At 38.3% G+C, this 23,668-nt stretch overlaps 1 protein-coding gene across 6 annotated transcripts in view; it reads left to right on the forward strand.

Moving 5' to 3' along the window:
- Nucleotides 1–23,668, forward strand: part of ECPAS (Ecm29 proteasome adaptor and scaffold) — a 59,828-nt gene that overhangs the window by 954 nt on the left and 35,206 nt on the right. For 3 of the 6 annotated variants that reach the window (XR_014951434.1, XM_021525016.3, XM_021525014.4), the window contains exons 2-15: nucleotides 6,979–7,109; nucleotides 11,551–11,667; nucleotides 13,217–13,335; nucleotides 15,167–15,319; nucleotides 17,336–17,504; nucleotides 17,956–18,095; nucleotides 19,112–19,193; nucleotides 19,436–19,555; nucleotides 19,724–19,809; nucleotides 20,075–20,153; nucleotides 21,239–21,288; nucleotides 21,838–21,904; nucleotides 22,011–22,133; nucleotides 23,233–23,336. Coding sequence is in view for 5 of the 6 variants with exons in the window: in XM_021525016.3 (XP_021380691.1) it covers nucleotides 6,979–7,109; nucleotides 11,551–11,667; nucleotides 13,217–13,335; nucleotides 15,167–15,319; nucleotides 17,336–17,504; nucleotides 17,956–18,095; nucleotides 19,112–19,193; nucleotides 19,436–19,555; nucleotides 19,724–19,809; nucleotides 20,075–20,153; nucleotides 21,239–21,288; nucleotides 21,838–21,904; nucleotides 22,011–22,133; nucleotides 23,233–23,336 (1,540 nt within the window). In the remaining variant the exon portion in view is untranslated. Of the gene's footprint in view, nucleotides 1–2,374; nucleotides 2,517–6,978; nucleotides 7,110–11,545; nucleotides 11,668–13,216; nucleotides 13,336–15,166; nucleotides 15,320–17,335; nucleotides 17,505–17,955; nucleotides 18,096–19,111; nucleotides 19,194–19,435; nucleotides 19,556–19,723; nucleotides 19,810–20,074; nucleotides 20,154–21,238; nucleotides 21,289–21,837; nucleotides 21,905–22,010; nucleotides 22,134–23,232; nucleotides 23,337–23,668 lie in introns of those variants that run through there. The other 3 variants (XM_085567171.1, XM_085567170.1, XM_085567172.1) reach the window with 3 other exon arrangements.

Here is a 23,668-nt window from a genome sequence, read left to right on the forward strand (position 1 = left end):
GGGGAGGCAGCGGAGGCTCCTGGCCGGGACGGAGCCTGGGGTCGCCGGGACCACGGGCGCCGCGGGAGCGGCCTCGCCCACCGCTCCTGAACGGGCACAAGCGGCGCCGCCTCTGCCCGTCGGTACTTGGGCCCTGCGTCGTGCGAGCGCCGTGTCTGAGCCGCGGCGGCGGCGCGGACGCAGCGCAGCTGGCGGTCCCGGGGCGCGCTCTCGCCGCGCCGCGGGCGCGGCGCCGGGCCGCGGGTACGGAGCGCGTCGCGGCCGCCCCTGCGGCGCCCGGCACAGCACCGGAGGTGCCGCTGCCGCCGAGCGTTCCAGATAGCGGAGCGCGGCCTGGCTTCTTGTCCTCTCCAGAACCCTTTCTCAGAGACTCTGGGGAAGCGCCCGATCAGCTGCTCTTTGGATAAGCTTATGGAGTTTCAAAAAAAGCGGTTTCTCTTCCCTTGTTTTTCCTGGCCTGGCGTAAAGATGGTTCTTACCTGTGAAGAGTTAATAGCAAGATAGCATATGACTCAGCCAAATGAGAGGGCCTCTGGTTACCCTGAAATAGTACTTGGCAGTCGTCAGAGAGAAAGGGCAAAAGAAATACTTTGAGCATATTTGAGTACTGTTAGCTTTCAGTACTAGAGAATTTCTATGTGCTGGTTCTTCATTTGTTGTTTATTTTTCCATTGTTGGTTTTTTGGGGTTTTTAATTTTTTTTTTTTTTTTATTGTGAGCTTCTGTGTAGACAACATCCTAATGCTGCTCTTTGTTACTAGAAGTAGGCTGAGTGATATGATAATGGTGGGGATCTCCCGTATGTAGCCAAGGTCCCATGGTGGAGTAAAGAAAAATCTTGATCCTGTACTAATCCTAGAACTGGAGGACCGAAATGCCAAGATATTTTTTCCATTGACACCTGGGATAAATTGATGTAAGGACAGTTCAAGCTCTTACTGCTGCTGTCATCCAAGAGATTCTGTTGTTAGATTCACAATGCTATTGTGATTCTCCTTGGTGAAACCAGCCAATATCTTCCTTGTGACTCTGTGGCTTTTATCTGTATGTAATCTAACTTTCCAGGCTCCAGATCTGATTTTGCAAAAAATTAGTCCTCAGCCGTGTGCCTGTTGCTACACAGGACTTTCTCTTAAGCTGGACTAGAAAGACACATATCCCTAGACTACGAGTCACATTAATAATTACGTTATTTTGCTCAGGTTATTTGACCATGACGTTCTTCAAAAATGAGACAGTTTTATTGGTTTGCTTAGAAATATTTTCTTTGGGTGGGAGGAGGAATCTCTTTTTGGAAATTTCGTTTTGTTTAATTTGGGTTTTTTGTGGTACCTCTCTGTCACTGAATAGAAAGTACAGTATGCTTAAATAAAAAATTAATTAAAGCTAATGGAAAAAAGAGTAACTTAATGTAGAGAAAGAGAGAGGGAAACTAAGCCTCCGTGTGGGCTTGCTGTCTTGATACATTCAAATACTTACATTTCAGCATATTTGGAAAGAAAGCCTTTATTTTATAGGATGATGATTGATGCTCCTACCTCTCTCATCTGATCAGAGTCACAGGGGTCTCTGGAAATGGGGAAGAGCACAGCCGGAGTGCACTGTAACAGATGACTAGTCCTGGAATAACAAAAATAATTACCATTAGTTCTAGGTTGGAAAACCAGGTTTCCTTGCTTTATATTCATGTAGCATTGTAAATGCCTGTAGGAAGCTTTCATCTATAGCCCCTGTCAAACATGGAAACTCTGTCTAAATGCTGTGTAAATGATGCTCCTCGTTTTAGAGGACAGGTTGTTTGAAGGCAGCATAAGATATGGCAGTTTAAAAATTAATGCAAAATTAGTAACTTGGCCCTAAAGCCACAAGAGTTTAGATGCAAGAGGAGCAAGCTACTCTTGAGTAATAGTAGTCATCCATTCAAATGGAGAACCTGTACCTGGAATATTGCAAATTGCAGCATGGGTTCTGATGTACTATTCAAGCTTTTACATAAGCTTTTTTATAAAGAGAAAGAATATAATGGGAAAAAAACCCATAATATAGCCTTCCTCCAACAGGCTTTCCTAGCCTTTTCCAGGCAGATTGACTGCTTGGTGAGTGGCCTGTTTGTACAAGTGCTCCCTTAAGTCTTTTGGTTATAGGCATAAAAGGGGTTACTGGTAGAGACAAGAATAGCACCAGCAAATCCTGACTCACTGTTTGCTGCTATAATCATACTAGTTATATTTTTTCCCAGAGTCTAATAACATTTGAACAAGAATTTGACTCCTATTTTGGTAGTTGCACAGCAGATGAGAGCTTTATTCTTCTGCATGTGGAATAATGCAGAAGCAATTGCTCAATTGCTTAGTTATGGAGAGACACAAGGGCGTGATAGACTTTTTGCTTTAGTAGGAACCTGCCCCTAAAACTACTCCTGTCATCCAAAAGGTCAAATTGAAATGCTTTTTGTACTCTTTATTTGATATAGGGCCATTTGGAGAAAATGCGGAGAGATGCTTGTGCATGTTCAGGTAATAGAGCAGGGTCTCAGAGGTTTTCGTCTGATTTACTGAAACTGTTGTAGAAATGATTTATTTTGTAACAGTTCCACCAATCTGTCAAACTATCAAGTTCTCAGGAAACTGAAAATAAATTCTGACTTCATGCATAGATCTGCTCTGTTCTGCAGACAACTTAGACGCTGCTTTTAGTTCCTCAGATGTTTGTGGTTAACAGTCAAACAAAGTACAGCTAGTTTGACATGTCCTAGCCCCAGCAGTTTCTTGAGTCAGTTTTCATAAAAGGAAGGGTGTGTGTTTTACTTGATACTGTGCTACACAAATGTGCATTGCTGAGGAGTCTGTGTGGAGTAACTGGTGTGCTGTACATAATATCTATAAATTCCAGAGAATGCCAGAGGGAACTGATTTGAAATGGAACTGTGCTTGGCTGAACTGAGAGATTTCTGTGATAAAAATACAGATATAAAACAGTGGCATAGCTACCTCAGTAAAGCTAGGGGTTTTTTTGTTTGTTTGTTTGGTTTTTTTTTAGTTTTTTTATTTTTTGGGTGCTTTTTTGTTTGTTTGCTTGTTTGTTTTTTGTAATTAAAATAAGGAGGGTAAACTCTTTGAATTCCTGGCTGTATTGAGGTAGCTGTTTGCTGCTTATCCATATTTTTATCCTTTTTTCGTCCTTGTCTTTCTCTCATTTCACTTTGATGAGCTCCATGTCAGTATTTACCAAATGGAGGGAAAGGGCATGTTTTCCCTATGTGCAGGCCATGGGGTTTTACTGTTACCTTGGGTGACCACAAGGTCTGTTGTGAAGTAACAAAACTTTAAATAACACTGACCCTTTTGTGGATGGTATTGCAGGATTTGGAAGTTAGTGTCTCATTATCAGTGTAGTTTTTTTGTAGAATTTGTGTATATACCTGTGTTTTGAAAGTGATTCCTTTATTTTCTGTCTTCTCGAGGTTTTTAAATGCTGAAACCAGTATTCCTCCTTGTAATCTTAAATGGGGATTGGAAAGAACCAGAAGTGAAACATGCATTTTCTCACAGATCGGTAGCTACATTGCCATGGTAACTTGGGAATTGCAGATTCCAAATACACGATGTCAATTTACACAAATTGGACACTGGTGTTAAAAACAGGGATATGAAGATAGATCTTGTTTTTCAGCTCCTTTGTTTCTTTTACATACAATGATAGGAAATGTCTTCTTCATATACAATGCCTTTTGTTTGGTTCTCCATATTTATCTTTGTCTTTTTGTAAACACCATTTTTTCCTCAAGAAAGTGCCACAAAATTAGTGTTTTTTGTGAAAGTACTACACAGCAGCATGAAAAGAAGTGATTGTTCCAAAATATATGAATAACTGTTTAAAATTCTGCATGGACTTAGTTGTACGTATTTTAAAACTAAATCTACTTAGCAATTTTGTTACTCATGTACCTTATTCTTTGTTGCATTGTTTTTTAATCCATAGTAAAATGCTAACTGTCATAGCTGTGGCACACATATAATGTCTCTAAGTTTGGTTGCTAAGGCTTTTTCCAATCAGTTTTTGTCCTTTCTGCCCCCCCCCTCCAACTCTCCGTGGTATGTAGTAAAGCAAGTTAGACATCTTGTTTTACTTATTTCTGCTATCAGATAAGCTCATAAAATTGCAATTGTGCAGTTTTTCAGTTGTTAGTAGGGGTTGTAAAATCAGATGGAGATTTTAGCTCTATACTTAAAAACTGCATGATGTGGGGAGTTGGGACCAGTTGTGAGCAGACTGTCTTGTTTGATGTCTGGTGCATAGTGGTCTGTTTGCTGGCTGTGAAGAGATATAAAGGAGGGAAAAACACTTTATGCTAGCCAGGAGGTCTGCAGCACACAGGAAGACAGGACACAGCATCTGAGGTGCAGATACTTCATGCACACTTATATTCCTGGACCATTGTGTGTGGTGCATTAAATCTCCAGTGTTTATGCCTTGCTGTAATGAATGCTGTCAGCTTGAGAAATGGTCTTAATTGTTAGTAAAATAAAAATGATGGAGGAAATGTTTGATGTACAAAGTGGGAAGTTTTATAGCTCTTTGTTTTCCTATCTCACTGATATGGATACAGCCTGCATCAGCAGCATGAGAGAATAGTCTGACAAACTCCTGGCCAGTTTCTTAACTACATCCAGGTGACTGGTATCCTTGATTTTGCTGAAGAGTCTTGTTATGATTATGGTTAAAGGAAGACTATCTGATGACAGTATTAGGGCTTAACTGACTTTGCAGCAGAGGTATGAGAAAAGTAATAGATTTATCTCACAGACAGCATTAAGAAGGGGGTAGCATTTTTTCCTCCTGATCTCTGTTATTATTGGTCTTGATATTATTATTATTTCCACCATTCTGGTGGCTGCTTGAAATGAGAATAATGGAGGAAGCTAGAAACGGGGCAGGTGCTTGTAATTCAGTACATTGCTGCATTTCCTGAGTGCACACGTGAAGTGCACTCTGTCAGTGTCGCTGACATTGAGAAGGTCTGTGTGTAGTCCAGTGACTACCAACAAATGGCTTTAGAACTAACTTGGGTTGTGTTTTCTTACACTTGTTTTTGAGCTGTTACTATGTAAAAGAACATATTGAGAAAGTTCAGCAGTTGATTTGCTTGAGAATGATGGATCTCCGGTGTTCTCCTGGAGTTCTAGGTCCAAGGGGAAAGATGTTATAGTTTTTATTAATTGTTAGAATAATTTCAGCTGCTTGATGTGACTTCTGTAGTCTCTTACTGCCTGTGTGGTAGTGAGACCCCCAAGGACGTCCTTGAATGGGTGCTCATTGGGATGAGAGGGACAGGAGGGGTGGGGGAAGGATGACACAAGAAGGAGGTGAGAAGAAATCAAATGTCACGATTTTTTTAAAAATTGAAACATGAGGTAAGTATTACAGAGCCATTGACTAGCTGATGGCCTGAGTAGTCTGTGAAATCTCTCTGAAATGAGATTGACTCATATTTTCAGTTTATTGTATAGATGTTGCAGAATTTCAGCATTAGTTTCCTTGACAGTAAAATTTCATCATCCTCTGTCCAGCTGCCTGTCATATTTGCTCAGCAGAAAATGAAATCTTGGAAGTGGTATGTGTATGTTTAATCTGCATCTGGCAGAGGAGGAATGATGCTATGAATGCTGAGATAGCACAAGTTTTAAAAATAGGACAGTAAAGGCTTCTGAAGCAAAATAATGATAAATTTGCTGAGTAGAGCTGTATTTGCATTTCAACATCCCCTTTGTTCACTTTGGTTCTAACCGTATCCATTCACCTCAGTCTTTATTGCTGACCTGTACAAGTGTTTTTTGTTTGGTTTTTTTTTTTGCCACTGTAGTCCTTTAGAATCAGCTTCATGATCCTCCTCTGCTGAAGGAGGCCTCTCTTTGGTCTTCCTCAGAGATTACTTTACATTAGTCTTTGGAGAAATTATTTCCTCTTTGTAAGATGTCTTAAGACCTTTAGCCCCTTCAAAAGCATTGGGTCCCCTTGCTGCCTGTGGGTCTGGGCTTCATTGCTGCAGGATGAAATACATGCTCCTGGTCCTGTGCACAAGGACTCTTCTCGGTTCAGCTGTTGGGAATGCTGCTGTTGCTGGGGAGGCTTTGCTTTGCTTCTGGTGTAGCTGTTGGGGCAGCTGCATGCTGGCACTTGAAAGAAGGACTTTTAACCTTTTTTTTTATAAAAACAAGTGGTCCTCAGCCTTGTTCTTGAGTGCTTGACAGAAGATTTTGGTGTCATCTGTTTTTGTGAAATGATTTTTTTGTTTGTTCCTTTCTGGGTTGGGGGGGAGTAGGTCAACTGGCCAGAGGAAGGCAAGTTGAAATACCCCAGCCACTTTGTATAGTGATAGTAGGATCACATCAGTATGTCCTACATTTCATGCTTGTGCTCTTACTCCTATTGATGATAGTGCTATGTATTTGAAAACAAATCAACTACTTGTAACAAACAAGTACTGGCTCAGCAGGTATTTGTTCAGATTTTCTGGGAGACCTTAGTGCCCCAGTGGGCAGGTGCTGGACAGGTTAGCCTGTGTCAAGATGTCATATGAATAATTCTGAAACCCTAACCTGTGCGTATCAAATTTACCCTGGAACAGTTTTCTTGAGCTTCAGAAAAACTGATTTTTCACTCTAGAGTGTGTCTTGTGTTTTCAGGTGTGTGGATTGTACATGCAAATACAGCCTTAATTGTTTTTGTCTTTGCTAGGAAAGGTCTTCCCCCTACTTGTGAAGTCTATTACTGGAAGCCATCAGACTGTTTTTTACCATTAATTGTTTTCTCAGTGTTAAAAAATCTGTGATGAGTGCCTTTGAGATATAAATACTCAAATCACATTGTGCAGTGCTTCTTGTAAGTCTATTAGGGGATGTTCAGAAAAAGTTTTCTTGCTACAGAAATTTAAGTTTCAACCAGTTTCTCCTTTTCTTTTTATTTGATTAATTGCAGATCAACTGGAGCGTGTGTTCTTACGTCTTGGCCATGCAGAAACAGATGAGCAGTTACAGAACATTATTTCCAAATTCCTACCCCCTGTTCTCCTCAAGCTGTCCAGCACACAGGAAGGAGTTCGCAAAAAGGTAAAGATTCAATTTACCATAAAGGTACATTGTCCTGATCAAGGAGAAAGAAATGGCTGTGACATATCATGATTTGCTATGCTTGGATGTTCTCTGTTGAGAAAATTACTCTTTGAGGAAAATTTATCGTTACCATGATAGAGAATTAATTTGTTACACCTGTTAGAGCTTAAACAAAACAGTCAGTACTTGTGTCAGCATGGATTTTGCAGATGTGTGGAAGCTGTATTTGTTTGAGGCCAGCTAGCTCTGAGTTAGCTTGGGACCAAGGCTTGCTGCCATTGCCATGACTTCCAGGGCTGTTGTGCTTCCACCTGACTTAGGGCACATGTGAAGCAAACTTGCTTCTGTGCACAAAATACCATGAAGCCATAGTCATAGATGTTATTCACTTGACTGATAACTGGAATAAGAGCAAGAACCAAGTAATTTTAAAGATGGACTGTCATACCTACCTGAAAAACAATCAGTTCCCTGGTACATAAGGCAGCTTTATCACAAAATTCATTCATATACCTTAATATGTACCAAAACTGTTTGGTTTTTGCCTGTAGCCCGGCATAAGGATCAAGGACCAAGCAGTTTTAGAGGTGGAATTTAATATGTAACTGGGGAATTAAGTTTCCTGCTTTAGGTTTTAGGTCTAGTAATAGGAGTGGACTGGAATGTTTTGGAGCAGAGTGCAGATGAAGTGTTAGGAGTTAGTAGTGGAAAATAAGTTTTTCATAAGTCCCTGTGTCTTGTAGAAATAAGGAAATTATCATACTGTCACTGCATTTATAAGTAGATTTCAGAATCTGCAAGTAACTCTAGCATAGATTTTTCTCAAAGTTCTGCACAAAACGTGGCCTTTAGAGTGATGACATGAAAGTGGATCCATGGATGTCATGCCATTCCACTGTGCTGAAAGACGGATATTCCAACTCAGATGGGGTGTTCTTCTGAATATCTGCTTACCATGTGTGCTTGAAGCTGTGAAGAAAGGCATTTAACCAGCTGGTGAAATTTCATAGAGTATTTTTTCATGTACTTTTTTTCTAAGCTGGAATCTGTTGTCACTTATTTGGGAGTGTTGGAAGATTAAGGAAAGGGGGAGTCTTTTGAAAATTAAATTTTAAGAGGCTGCTTGAAATCACACAGCCTACTTAAGGGTGCATTGTAGTAATAGCAGATAATAGTTTTGACATTAGAGTGAATAATGAAATAAAATACATTTCTTTGCCCTTTTAGGTGTTGAAACTCTTGATTTTTATTATCAACAGATAATAATACAAACAATTATAGCACTTCCATGTACTTCTTGATATTTGTCAAATTCATTGCATCCATGTAGATTACCCTGAATACCCTTGCCATATCAGTGAAGGCATTTAACTTTTTCAGTATATCAGGAAGACTCTGTATGTCTTGATTTTTTTTAATTTGATGATTTTCACATACCAAAATAATTTTTCAGTGAGTCAGAGGTGAGGGGAAGACTGTGAGTGTTTTATTCTAATTGATATGAGTGAACATTTATTATGTAGTGTACAACCTGCAAGTAAATTTCTTCCATGTGCACGTTCCTGTTTTCCATTACTTATATTGGAGCTCAGCTTCTCAATTTTCTTGCTCTTTCATGTTGTTTAATGTAGTGGGAAAACATGCTAAGAGTTCTGCTGCCTTTTCAAATATCTAAATTTCCATTGCTAATTTTGCCTGGTGAATAACTAAGAATGTGCTTGTTGTTTGACACTAGCATAAATCATGTTAAGTCAATGTAAGCAAAATGACAATATGTATTTTTTAACATGAGCACTGGAAACTTTAACATGATTGGAAAACCAATCTAATAAAGCAAATTAATGAAATAGAATGGAAGGAGAAGGGCAAACTCTTAAGTGACTCCTATTACCAGTGACAAAACTGTCCCCCCCTCATGTAATTTCTCTCTCCTGCAGTGATTGTTGTGGTTAAAAACCCGCCACCAACAGCAATAAAAAAGTGTACCATTATAGTTAACAATGGCTTAAAAACTGACATAATTTTTATTGAATTGAAAGTGTAGCTTTTGATTATAGAGACATGAGCAAATAAGAATATTTGTGTGCTGTGACTATACTGCAAAATGTAGAGCATTACAGTTGTTCAAGGACTTCTTTCACCCAACTTTGGAGGCATGGTTTAGTTCACAAGTACACCAGAAAGATTGACTCTGTTCTAATTTCACTTCAGCTCCCCAGACTTACTTTGTCCTCAAGCTCGTACAGCTAGAATAAAACGGGGAAATTAAATTCCATTTTTCTTCCTGTTGCCTTAGTGTATTCCTTTGTTGGTTTTATTGCTGCCCTTAATTTTATGGCTGTTACGTCACTATTTCTGCAACACGCAGTTATTGGAACTCATTGCCCTCATACATTTTCAGATTTAGGATATAGTCTGAGTGTGGGGATAAGCTTCTAATGCTTATACCTTCTTAATCCATTTGGGTTGAAGAAGTAATCCCTTTTCAGACCACAGTTTTGACAAATGAGTTAAATTTTACTCTAGGATATCTTCTACAAAATCAGTTATCCTAGTAGGGTCACACAAAGAGAACTAATCCAGGGTAAATTCACTCTGCTTCTTCAGATGAGCTCCAAGAAGTGCTTTTTGCAGTGGGAGCATTTGTGCCAAACTGGATACCATTGTCACTTTAAGTGCACCTTGTGTGAGGCCAGCAAAAACAAAAGAAGTCAAAAGTGTTGATGTTTGCTTGGGTCAGGTCTGAAGAGTACTACTGGTGAAGATCTTTAGTTTACTTGTTTGACATTAATGATTAGAGAAGCAGGACATGAGCTAAACCCTCACACATACAGCCATGCATATGCATGCACACATACATATCCAAATGTAGCCATGTCTTTTTTACCAGCCACCATTAGTCCCTTGAACATGTTTCTTGAGTTCTGTCTTAGTATCTCCTACTGTTTCTCAAAGAGATCTGTGCAGATTTTTTTTTTCTCTCTCTAAAATAGTATGAATTTGTAACTGTTGCAATAAATTTACAGCAGCAAAATTTGATAGCTGTCAGTGTTACTTAGTTTGTTAGTTTATCTCTGGTTTTGATCATGCTTGTAGTCAGTTCTGTAATTTCTCTGGATTATAGCTGTACATTTTGTTGGAGACCTAGTCATGGAGTGGATGTAAAGATGGTGTCAAGAGGCTGCTCATATGGAGCTCGGCATCCATACAGTTCTGCAGTTTCCATTATGGGCTTTAGGGACAGCATACTATGACCAAGGCAATGATCCCTTGAAAACACAGGACACCCTTGGCTTTTTGGCTTGAATTACTTGAAGTTAACATGAATCTAGGACTGGCTCTGACTGGTTTTGCCAGAACTGAATTGACTTCATCTAACATCACTTCCATTTTTTGCACCACCTTTTTTGAGCATCTAATAAAGTTTGCAAGCAAGATGCAGATGTTCAGTGTGATTTCTCAGAATGGATAATTGTTCCAGAGTAGAAATTGTAGTTTTTCAATTTTCTTCATTCAATGATGGTATGTCCTTCAGGAGATTTAGGTATGGCATTTTGGTGATGCTTAGAAACTACCTAATAGGATTGTAGAATCATGGAATAATTCAGGACCATAGGAGGTCTCCAGACCAATCTCCTATTTAAAGCAGTCCATTACAAGTTCAGTTCTGAATGAAGGTGAAGGTTTTATCCAGATGGGTCTTGGAAAACCTCTGAGGATAACGACTGTACAACCGTCTGGGCCTAAACTTTATTGCTTGATAACCTTCATCATGAGGGAATACTTTGATGCACATCTCTTATTTCAACACACTTTGGCCTCAGTTTTGCTTTGCTGTCTGTCAGAGCCCAGGGTCATTCCCGCCAAGCAAGTGCTGGTTTCCATTGGCTGCTGGGGCTCTGCCCACCCAGGCAGGACTGCACATTGCTTCTGCCTGACATTCACAGCACTCCTGTTGGCTTCTCTTGTTTGAAGGATTTCAGTTCTGTAATGTTACACTCCAAAAAGTTCTCATACACTTACTTGGTGACTTTATTAGGGGTAGGGATATTTTTTTTTGTCTGCTATGTGATTGGAGTTACTCTGCAGCTCAATACAGAGCAGGAGTGCAAATTTCCAAGCCAGAGACAGTTTTGACAGGCAGTAACCAAACTGTGGAGAGAACTGGTTGTCGTCAGTAATCCTTTCTTTTATTTCTGTTGATGGATGTTATTGATTGTGGTGTGGTTTGGGACTGTTTGTCTTAACAGTCACAGGATTTCAAGATAATACTATAAATGATGGTTGCTGTTTTCTTACAAATGAAATAATCAGCTAAATCAGACCTGATTTGCGTGTACTAAGCCTGCCTAATGGATTGAGGTTGATGGACCTCAAAGTAGCAACATCAGTGGTGTTTTTTTCAGGTTTTTTTGTTGTTTTTTTTTCTTCCTGTCAGGTCATGGAGTTGCTGGTTCATCTGAATAAGCGCATCAAAAGTCGACCAAAAATTCAGCTTCCAGTAGAGACATTGTTAGTTCAGTATCAAGATCCTTCTGCAGTGTCATTTGTCACTGTAAGTGTCTGTTCTTCCAAGACTGTTTGCTGCTTTACTTTAGCAAGCCGAATATTCTTTAAAGCTCCCATATTTAGCTCTGTCAGTTTTCCTAGCAAGTAATTGTTATGAAGTTGATGTTTTAAGAACTTTTTTATACTCAGTTTTATAGTCTGGTGTGGGTGAAACTTGGTTTCATAAAGCATTTTGCTGTTCAAATTACTGACAGTTACTCTTGGTATTTCATGATTGCATGAATTGTCATTGCTTGTCTTGTAAAGGGTGTGTTCATTGGTAAAAGCTGCATTTTGCAAACAGCTATCAATCCTTATCCTGGTATCTGCAGGATCAGAGTTTTACTTAAAGCACCTTTATCTCTTAGAATACATGAGGATCTTAGCTGAGCAAGATGAAAAAAATGTTATTCTATAGATTGTGAAACTTTCGTAGATTATTTCATTCACTCTAATTTAAAATGTGAAAATAATTTTAGTTTTTTTTCTGAAACTATGAAACAGTTTACATTTCAGTTTTGATAGGTCTGTTGCCAGTCATCATCATGAAACAAAAGTGATTAAATCACAGGGAAACTTTGTGCTTTTCGTTTTATTATTAAGTTCTGTGTGCAGCATAAATTAAAAATATGACATCTTAGAAATGTATGGAGAAATATTTAGACTTTAAACAGCAGTGACATACATAAAAGTAGTCTTAGGTTGTCCTCAGCAAATGGCCTTATCTGGAATTCACTTTTTAGTAATGGCTGAGATTTCTGGAGTGCATATGTCATGTAGAGCAAAATGAACCATCTTGTTTAAAAATATACTTAACAAACTCTGTATTTAGCTGTACTTGTCAAAAATGTATTTTTGTTCATATGTCTCAGTGATGCATATTGCTTTGCATCATAAAGCTTTGTAGGATTTTAGTTCAGATGTCATCTACAAAGTGGTGTAGTGCATTACAACACTGCTCTTTGGAGCTTCTTTCAGCCAGGTCATGGAACACAGCTCTTACCTCTGCAGTTCTTGGCTGGACTTAGATGAACGGTATAACAGTTAAATAATCCAGTATTCAGTATTGCTCTGCTGTGCTGTCTTGTCACTGGACTCTTTCCTGCATTTGTAGCTTTTAAATGAAATTTTTTAGAAACATGTTTTCAAGAGAAAATTTGTCTATGCTGCTGACTTTGTATTTATTCCATATTGTATTATATTTTATTTCAGAAATAGGTAAGAGAAATAATTATATTAGCTTTCCTTTAAGCTGCTGCTTAGTTGCAGGTGCTTTTGGTGAAATTGGCAGTGAAAAAGACAAACCAGAGAGTTTTTTTCATTGTTTTTTTACATCTTTTAAAGCAGAGGCGCAGCAAGACCTGCTCTGACTAGTTCTTGCTTAGTCTCCACTACCATGGTTGTCAATCTGATAAGTCTTAGACTTGAGGAATTGGTCTTCAAAACATATGTTGTTTCCAATACTCAATTATGTAGCAGAACATACAAGAAGAGGCTAAGGAACACATACTTCTTCTCCATTGCTGCAATACTGTGTGCTTTTTCTACCCCTTTAGAATTTTACCATAATTTATGTTAAGATGGGATACCCCCGTCTGCCCGTGGAAAAACAATGTGAATTGGCTCCAACCCTTCTCACTGCAATGGAAGGGAAACCTCAACCACAACAAGACAGGTATGGCTACTTACTCTTGGAGTGAATTTTGTTGGTATTGTTTTAGTAAAATAATTTATAGTAGTTGTTAAAAGATTTCCTTTCCTTAAGTGCTGTCTTCATGACTTAGGATTGTACTTCTTTCCAGGTACAATTTGGATCAGTAAATCAGTCATTTGAGTGGTACAAGAAATTCTTATAGTCTAATGCTGTAATAACATACAGAATCTGCAGCAGCAGACTCCCTATATGATAAGAGGTCTGTGTTATGATGGGAGTGAAATGCCTGTCCCATATGCATCTTCAGTATCCCCCATGCATCTTCATCAGGTTCTAGTTTCCACGTTAAGGCACCGCCTTCAGTAGATACCCTCTTACCAGCTGTAGGAGTGGTGCTAGATGTCTCAGATTCACCACTCTAAATTGAGATATAGTGTTTAAATAAAGTAGGAGTTTTAGCTAAGTTGTAGTATGTGAAGAAAGAATTGTTGGCAACTGCTGTATACTAAGGACCTGTATGGGTGGGCCTGATTCTTATCTACAATTGATTTATTGAAAAAATATGGATATTGGTCTAGTACCGATATCCAACTGTGACGGACAAAAACACTCTAACAGTTTAAAGTTAGAAAGTGTATGTTTATTCGATGCTGGGCAGCGTGTGGGATAGCTCCCGAATACACACCACCCCTTCCAGCTGATTACAGAGCCCTTTTATCCACCCAAGTATTGAATACACAAAATACAAATACATATTCATAATTTTGGTACATCCCATTCCCTGCTTCATATGCTAATTACTCGAAAAGCTATTAAGGATTCATAGTTTGTCCCTTGAAATGGGTCGGTGGTCCCTTTCATGGGGAGGGGTCCCAAAATGAGGAAGTAAATAAAGTCATCCTTGTTCTGACCTTTCTACCTTTTCAATGCAAATATGACAAATGAACTCTTGGTAGAACTCCCATTCCTTGTCTTCAATTGGTTTCAGAACAGAGGAGGCCCACAATTGTCTTATGTTCCTAAAAGCTATTTGTCAGTTTTTATATTCTTCATTATAAACCCAGCTAACTAAACATTGTGCTGACAAGCAATCAATTATTAGTTAACTACTAACTCCTTACTTCATCTAGGCATACTCATTTATTATTTTTATTTTAATTAACTCTAGTAAGGCTTATTTCTAACTAAAATCTTAGCTCCTCTAAAATCTCTAAATTCCTTAAAATTTATGTTTCACAATGAGATAAGTTTACATTGTGTTGGTATTGGAAGATATTATTAAAATCATTAAAATCAGTCTTCGTTCACTTTATATCCTGTAATGATGTAAAAATACTTTTCAATTACATTACTGAAAGGTCTTGCAGTAAAATCTTGCTTCCATTCATGAGATTAGTGTGAAAATACTTGGAGTGTGGTTTTTCTCTGTTGAAAAGGCAAGTACATGAGTGGAGAGAGCTTTGGAAAATCTGGCTGTACTGCTATACAGCCAGTGCATTTGCCAGTGTGTCTTAAGGATGAGACAGCCGTATACTGTATTTTGTGGCATAATTATGAAACTGTCAAAAATCTGGACAAAGACAGTGACTTTATCTCTCCAGATGTCTGCATGCATGCAGACATGTATGTTCCATTTTAAGGAGAAATCCTAATTTATCTTCTGCTCTCCATTTTTAAATACACCAGGTGGTAAAGAGAAGCCATCGGATTGTGAATATGTTCAACTTTTAAGATTTTCTTGTTTTGCTATTAAGGAAAAAAACGGTTTATTGTAAAAGATTTCTGTCTTGTATGTTATAAGTAAAAAGGTGTGTTTTTTTAAATGGTTGCAGTAAATGTAATTGTTTTTCAGCCTAATGCATCTTCTAATACCAACCCTTTTTCACATGAAATACCCTGCTGAACCACTGAAAGCAGCAGCTTCTCCGTTTAATCTTGCTGAAAAACCAAAGACTGTACAGCTGCTTTTGGACTTTATGTTGGATGTTCTTCTTATGCCTTATGGGTGAGTTGATACCAGTCTCCTCTAGCATTGATGTGTTCTTTATGTGTGAAACAGTACAAACTGCACCCTTGAAAACACATTTAAAATGTGCTGTTACTTCCCAGCTCGAAAGAAACTAGTAGAAAAGTACAAAAGAAGCTGATAATTGTAAGAATAGCCAACCCTTTCAAAGAGAAGCCTGACAAAAATGTGTGCCCATCTTTCTGCAGTTTAGTTTTAAGGTTTATTGCTCTGAAATCATAAGCAAGAATGATCTCTAAAAACTTGTGGTTTCCAGAGTTGGAACTTTGAATAAGATTGGTCTTTTGTCTGTCTTCTGGTGAAGAATGTTCAAACTGCAGTGATGTTGTCTTAGTGTGAACACTGTTTTTGAAAGCAAGAAGAATATACAGAACAACTTGAATTTAATGATCACTGTATGGAACTTAGGAAACTTCTAGTGTCTAAAATCAATACTTTCTCAAAATGTTTTTCCCACTTTTTTTTTTTTGTGTCATTGTATTGTTAGGGGAACTTTTGCTTTGAAAAAAAAAAAAAGTTTTGATAGTTGAACACGTTTCTATTTTTTTCTGGCAATAAAAGTCTCATAGGATTGGTGCCAGTATGATCTATTTGAACTCATAATTTTTGCTTTCCTGAGTGGATTAACCTGAAGGATTGAATTTAAAATAGTAAGCACATGGTCTTGACATGGAGAAAGACTTACTGAAGGCTGTGCTTTCCATCAGATAATTAGGGGGCCACTTTCCTTTTGTTTGAATATACAGAATATTGCAGCTCACAGTTTCAAATGCCTGTTCTTCTGTTCATGATTCACACTCTTCAGTTGGCCCAGGTTAATTGCCCTTGGCTTCATCCATGGCTGTAGTCAACAGGTGAATCCTTGGACTTTCCAGTGAGACTTCACTCCCTTACACACTTTAATACTCTCATGAAGCATGAGTTTTTTAAATCACAGAATCATTTTGTTTGGAAGACACCTCTGAGAAAACACGCAGAGACACTGAAAGTAGGAAGTGAAGGTTTTAATTTTCTTTCCAGAAGGTGCTAGAGAGTGTCTTGACATAGCCTGTGGCTCTAGATGTCAGTCTCTTAAAGTCTTGCTCCCTGGGGTAAAGCTGTTTGCATTGGTTTACAGCTAATTTATGCTTGTTAGAATTGGGCCTGTCATTGTCCAGTTGTGATTTAGCCTTACCAGTTTGCTGCAGTAAAGCAACCAGAAAGCTAAACTGTAGGGTTTAAAGCTCATAATAAAGTGTTTAAAGATTTAGCTAATGAGACTTGGAATTAATTCCTATTGTTGAGATTGTTTGCCCCTTTTTATTGCCTGTGTGCTGAATGCAAAATGGGAGGCTAGCTGGAGCAAAAGAATTCTTGTTGGTCTCTGCAGTGCAATTTCGAGGCCATTTGGCCATCTTCCATGGAAAGTGGCTTTTATAAAAGCATGAAGGTGAGCACAAGGCAGCTGGACTAGCCGGTCTTCCAAAAGAACAAGTTCTGTGAACTTCTTTTTTATTTTTGCTTTTGTTCTCTGCCCAGCACTAAAACTGCCATTTTCCATTACAGTATCTCATTTATTTATTTTTTTACATCAGGATGTTTCCTGCCACTTTTGTGTGTTGCATATGCTTCATTGTTTCCCTTTTTAGGTTTGTATTTTTGGAGCTTTTAGCATGAGTTTCATGTAGTACAGCATAAGAATTTACTTCTAATACAAAGGAAATTATTTTTCTGGTTTGTAAGCTAAGAACTCTTTCTGGAAATGCCAGTGGATCCTTCCCTTTTCTAACTGAAGTTCATTTTCATTTACAATGACGTTGTTATGGCTCTTGCAGAATATTTTGGGATGGTTGGTAGCAGAGCCTTAAATTCTGTTTTATGTTAGAGTCATGGGATTAATTAAAGAAAAACAATCAAGTTGGACAAGTTATGCTTCTTTTTCAATTCTAGAATCTAATTTAGCTGGTAATGTGGATTGGAAAAGGCTCTAATAAAAGTCTCTCCCTCCCTTCTTAGGTTTGTATTGAGTGAATCTCAAAGTCGACAAAACATGCCCTCATCCCAGGGGTCTTCATCAAGTAGTGTGGGAGGTACTGGAATCCCTCAGCCACCTCCAGGGATGAGCTTTTATGCGGCCAAAAGGGTAATTGGAGATAGTCCATGGACACCAGAGCTGCTAGAACAGGTATTTGGAGCTATGGGGCTGGTCCATGGTGTATTGAGGGTATGGTAATTGGGACAGTTGCAGATGGAGGAATGGAGGAGGGAAAATATGTAACTTGATTCTGACCAGGTCTTTAGTTGCTCTGAGGGAATTTATTGAGGGAATTTTTTGTATGATGCCTTAAGGAATTTAGCAGTGGTGAGGGAAGGAGGAAGGTCATTGGGAAGTAGCCATGACTGCAGTCTACAAGTGCCTTCTGAAGCATCCCTTTTCACAGTGGTGTAACAGTATTGCTGGTAATGCTGGTACTTTGCTGCAAGATGGCTTTGACAGGAGGCGAGCTAAGAGATGGAGAGTGTGTGAACTTCTCCTTAAGAAAGCAGAAGCCGTGATTTCAGACAGCTGAGGTGCTACAGTTACTGTAACATCTGCTTTCTTGTCAGTAACACTGCTTTTCCCTGGTGTTGAACAGTGTAAGCTGGGGATAGTGAAGTTCATTGAGGCCGAGCAAGTGCCGGAACTTGAAGCTGTTATACACCTGGTTGTAGCCTCCAGTGATACAAGACACAGTGTTGCCACTGCAGCAGACCTTGAACTAAAGAGCAAGCAAAGGTATGGTCTGGATGGTTGGAAAAGATGGTGTTATTATTCCTGAAACAGCTATTTGCAATGAATGTAGTGCTCCAGAGAGACTGTGCTGGAGTTGAGGAAGACTGAAGTTCCCTTGTGTCTGTGAAGCTGCCATATGTTCCCACTGGGCTGGGAATGGTGTGGTTTGCAGTCTTGCAGCTGGAAATGTCACTTGGCTCCAAAGCTGACAGCTTTAGCTGTGTGGGTTTGATAATTTTGGTATCACTTCTGAGCCATTTTCTTACCAAATCATAAAAAATAACAGTGGTTTCTGCATTGCCCCCTCAGGATTATCAATTGTCAGTAAGACTTTAGTAAATGATTCCCAGAAATGTATACTTTGATTTAATTTATTAGGAGAGTAAAGAGACTAATCGTAAAGTGAATCATATCTAAAGGGTTTGGCAAACACTGAAGCTGAAACACTTCATTATTACTGAAGCTTCTGCTCACCTTCAGTTCACCATCTAAATCATCATCTAAAGACACTGCTTCTGTCTTTAACTTATTAAGAGGCCAGAGTAATGGCTGTTGATAATGAGACATTGAGAGTGGGAGATTTTCTGGCTCAGGTAGGAGGCTGGAGCAAGACTCGCCCATCTTTGAAATATGTAGGTGTCTTCTGTAGGACTATTTAACATGGAGTCAGATTTTTTATGTGAAACCTTCTGCAGCCGAAGTCTGTTCACATACCTCAGTCTATTAAATGATGAAACCTGATTAAGGAATCTGGTCTCTCCTTCTTGTCTCATCTTTCCTTCTGATAAAAAGATGCCTAGAGAGAAAAATAATGTGTGGACAATATGTAATGTTGATTGTCTTTTTTAAGAAATATATGCTGCTTCACATATTACTGTTTGATATTCAATTGGTAGATTACTGTGGTCTGTAAATTTTGGGACTGATATGAATATGATGCAAAATGATGCTGTATTTTAAGAAGTAGTCAAAGGTCAGAATCATAACATGTTTGTGTTCAATGTGGTTTTTTCCTTCAGTTTAATTGACTGGAACAATCCTGCTATCATCAACAAAATGTATAAAGTGTATCTTGGGGATATACCACTGAAAACCAAGGAGGTAAGATTTGCCTTCAGTGTTGTCTGTCTTCTTAATTACTGAAGAAGTAATTTTAGTTGTCTTACTTTATTTAAAAAAACATGTATGTATTTCTCTAATCTATTACGTCTTTTCATATCTGCATTCTCTGAATATCTGTGCTATTGAATATTTTTTTTCTCTGTGCCAGTGTGTTCTTATTTGCAGCAGAAAGTAATTTACTGTTGTCCAGAGATACACTGTTCAATCTCTGTTTCTGACAGGGATCTGTCCTGAAACCTGAAATGAAACGAGAGTCAGTCAGCACCCGTGTTAAATTAAAGATAGTTCCTCATCTGCTACGATCCCGGCAAGCTGCAGAAATGTTCCCAGCTAACATTCAGGTGATGCTTATTTTCCAAAGCTACTTCCTAGTAAGTTTGATAATACAGTTTCTCCTGTACTTAGAATTTGGAAGCATTGTTACTGATGACAGTGTTTAAAGAAGAGAGGGAATGAAAATCTTCGAAAGTGAAGCCAGACACTCTAATCTTTTCCTTCCTTTTTGTCAGGTGGTATATGATGGACTCTTCGGTGCAAACACAAATGCAAAACTGAGAAGTCTGTCTTTGCAGTTTGTGCATCATATTTGTGTCATGTAAGTACTTCAGAGAGCACAATGATTTTTAGATATTTGCCTAGAAGCCACTCTGTTTAATAAAGATATAACTGAAATAATGAGTACTAAAACACTGAGAAAGAGAGTAGGATTTTTTTACTTAATCTGGAAAGCTCACTATGTCTGTGCTTGCACACAGTAAGTTGTAATATCTGATCTTAACACAGTCGAGAGAAGTTGACACTAGAGAAAAACCTTTTCAGGGATGCAAAAGATAATATTTTGTTGGTTTCTCTAATTGCAGTTGTCCAGAGAGTAAAATAAAGCCCTTAGGTCCAATGCTTTTAAATGGACTTACAAAGCTGATCAATGAATACAAAGAGGTAAGATGAAAAGTTCTTAACTATAATTCTTCATACGAATACAAACAAATGGTAAATACATTTATTATGCAAACTGATACATCTTTTTTCTTTGTGTTTGCTTGAGAGGTTACCGGAGGATACTTTTTAAGAATTTTTGTTGGAAGAGAAGCAAATATTTGAAAATGCTATATAGCAAAACTGTTTTATATCTTTAACACTGATAGATAGGTGCTTGGGCATCAATTGCAAAATCTGAAAAAACAATAGTGTTAGTAATATAAAGAGAAAAGCAGTATCTAGCTGCTCTTACTCTGGAACATACAAGGACCTCAACTCTGGCTATTTATCCCATTGTGTTAAGCATCTGAATAGGCCTGCTTGTTACACATTCCATCCTATCTATCCAGGGATGGTATTATTATGGGAAAGATTTTACCAAAGAGAACTGCAAATTCCAGTCTGGCCTGACAAGGTGTTTCCAGTGCTATTTCAAAAGTCAAATTCTCCATGATACTCATACATGTACTGTAGAAAGGGCAGATGTTGCAGATCACCTTTTCTGCAGCTTTGAACTTCTTGCTGCTTTGTTTGACCTTTGAATGTGGCCTAAGTTGGCATTTGAATGCATGGGACACCCTGCCATTGGGAAGAGAATGAAAAAGGAGGAAGTAAGCCCCTGTGTATAAATGTGCTGTATTGGTCATCCACAGGATGCATTGTGCAAACAGCTTCCTTTGTGTACAGGTACTGTTCAGAGCTAGTAGTTTCTGTCCCTCTGCTACTGTCTCATATCCTCACTGAATGTCCTTATTTGTTTCTCTTGAACAAAAATGTAGTTAGCTGAGACTAGAAGACGAGGAGAGGTTTGCATTTTACCACAATTTGCAGTTTCTCTGTTTCTTAGACAAAAGTGTGCTCCCTCTCTTTCTATATAATGTTTTTATTCTTGGATAGAAATGCTTTGTATTTTAGGACTCTTTTTCCATGAAAGCCTGCTTGAGCAATTTAAAGACAAGATTTTAAGCAAATGTTTATTTATAAATAAAATATACTTGTGTGTATTTCTGGTTTTGCTAAATTTGTTCATTGTTCTATTATTCAAGGATTCAAAACTGCTATCAATGGCATATTCAGCAGTTGGAAAGCTCTCCAGGTAACTAAAGCATCATTTAAGCAATGGGACATTGAATAAGTTCTCCAGAGTAATCAATTAATGTATCAGCAGCAAGCTTTATGCCACCTACCAATTTTGCAGTTGAGTGCACAATGCAGAGAAAAGAATTCTTGTGACAACTCCAAAGATGTAAAAAGAAATATGTTTTTAGCTGATAGCTTCTCCAGCAGTGATTAATGTCAGCTCATGAATTACGCACAGAATTTAAGGAATGGTTCTGCATTCTGGATTGCCAGAAATATAAATTTAAGGAATGTACATCAAAGACCAGAGTGCATGAAGCTAGGCAAGTGTATGTTCAGTCATGTGCTGGTGATCTAAGTGGCTGTCCATAAAATGTCTCCAAACTGTGTTAAGGGAGGGAGAATGTGCTGCTTTATGATGGATATGGCTAAGATAGAGCAAACTTTCTGTACTGGCTCTAATTGTTTGACACTTAAAATTTGGAATGAGGGGAAGACCAATGAGGTGTGAAGCATTTCAATTTAATAAAACAAAAGCTTCATGGATTAAAATATCTTGTTTCAGCCGAATGCCTCAGCTCTTTACCAAGGATATAGCTCTGGTACAGCAGTTTTTTGAAGCCTTATGCAAGGTGGGTGCTGATGGGGCTTTGGGAAATCATTATTGTTTTCTTCTGATTTTGCTTAATTCTTGACACTATACATTGTAAAGTGAAAACTCTTGGTTTTTTACTGCAGGAAGATGCTGATACTAGGCTTGCCATTCAAGAGGCATTGTCTATGATGGTTGGAGCATATAGTAACTTGGAAGGAGCCCAGCGTACCCTGATGGAAGCTCTTGTAGCTTCTTATTTAATAAAGGTATTTTCAGTGGAGTTGAAATCACATACCTTAAAAAAAGAGCAGTTAATTGTCTTCCTTTTTTCCTGATACTTCCTGTTCAATAATTCTGGAGCAGATCTTCCTTTTCTTACTGAATGTATTGGCCTGTCTGGGAGAAGACAGGGTGTGTATGCTCAGATAAAATATTTGGCTCAGTGATGGCAAGGAAGGTAATACTGCAGTTCTCTCTTTGTGTTCTGTTTAACAAAAAAACAAATCCATTACAATTTCATTGTATGTTTCTCATGGTGTCCTCCTTAGAAAACTTTGAGAAGTAAATGCTTCAGGGACAGTCTTCTGATACACTATGTGACATTGGGAGTTTGGTAGAAAGGATCATTCACTGCTAAATGGGGTTTCAGCAGGCTGTGTGATATGTGACATAAGGCACCTGTGAACTTCTCCAGAAGCTTAGCCTTGAGGCACTAGTCTAGACTAAATCAGACTGGACTTACTCATACTTTGAGTACCTTGTTTGTGTTCAGAATACACCAGAGGTCTGGATTTTCAGGAGTGAGTGTTATATACTCTGTGTTTGCATGAGTACTCAGGCTGACTGTGGAGGTTGTATGTATTTCTAGTGTAAGATACAATTTTCATGCTGATAACTCCGTTGCTCAAGGGATCTAAATCTCCAGGCACTACCTTTTTGAGATTATGTGTACCTTACAGACATAATCACCACCTTAAGCTGGTATTTCTTTCCCACCTCTGGCTGTGCTGCTCCTAAGCATAGCTCTGTTTTCTGTGGTGAGATGATATATGTCAGTTTCATTTCAAAACTGCCTGGATGGAGCAGCTCAGTTTTTTTAAGAATTAGTATGATTCCCTAAAGTGTGTATGTGTTTAATTAAATACTTAATTCTCCATTTGTGTATAAATGAGAAGTCTGCTTTTCTTTGCCCTGTCTCCTGCCATATGAACTGTAAGTATGAGTAGTGTCTCAAAATGTTTAAAGTTTAAATCATGTTGGTACCAGAAGTCAAAACAAATGACTGATGATGTCCAAGTGGTGAGTGAAAGTCATTACTGCTGTCATTTAAAACTCAACCACGTGTTTGTATCTTTTCCCTTTAAGCCTGAAGTTCAAGTACGTCAAGTGGCGGTAAAATTTGCTAGCACAGTGTTCCCTCCAGATCATATCCCTTCCAGATACTTACTCCTGTTAGCTGCAGGAGACCCGTAAGTTGTTTTTCTTGATAAATTATTTTCTTGTATATGTATGTATGCATGTTTGTTTAATATATGTGTGTATATGTGTGTACATATATATATATGCATATGCACACAAACATGTATATACATTCAGTATAATATATGTATATTTGCATTAAATATGAATACATGTATCTGTGTATGTGTAAGTTCACACATAAATAACACAAAGGAAATTAAATACGGTAATTTGGAAATCAAACTTGACATTCTTGACATTCTGATGGAGCACTGTTACTCTACCCAGTGACAGTCTTGAGATTGTTTTTCTTGTTTCAAATGAACTGCAGTCACTAAAG

Source organism: Lonchura striata, chromosome Z, assembly GCF_050655825.1.
Source record: "Lonchura striata isolate lonStrDom1 chromosome Z, ASM5065582v1, whole genome shotgun sequence".
Taxonomy (NCBI): Eukaryota; Metazoa; Chordata; class Aves; order Passeriformes; family Estrildidae; genus Lonchura; species Lonchura striata.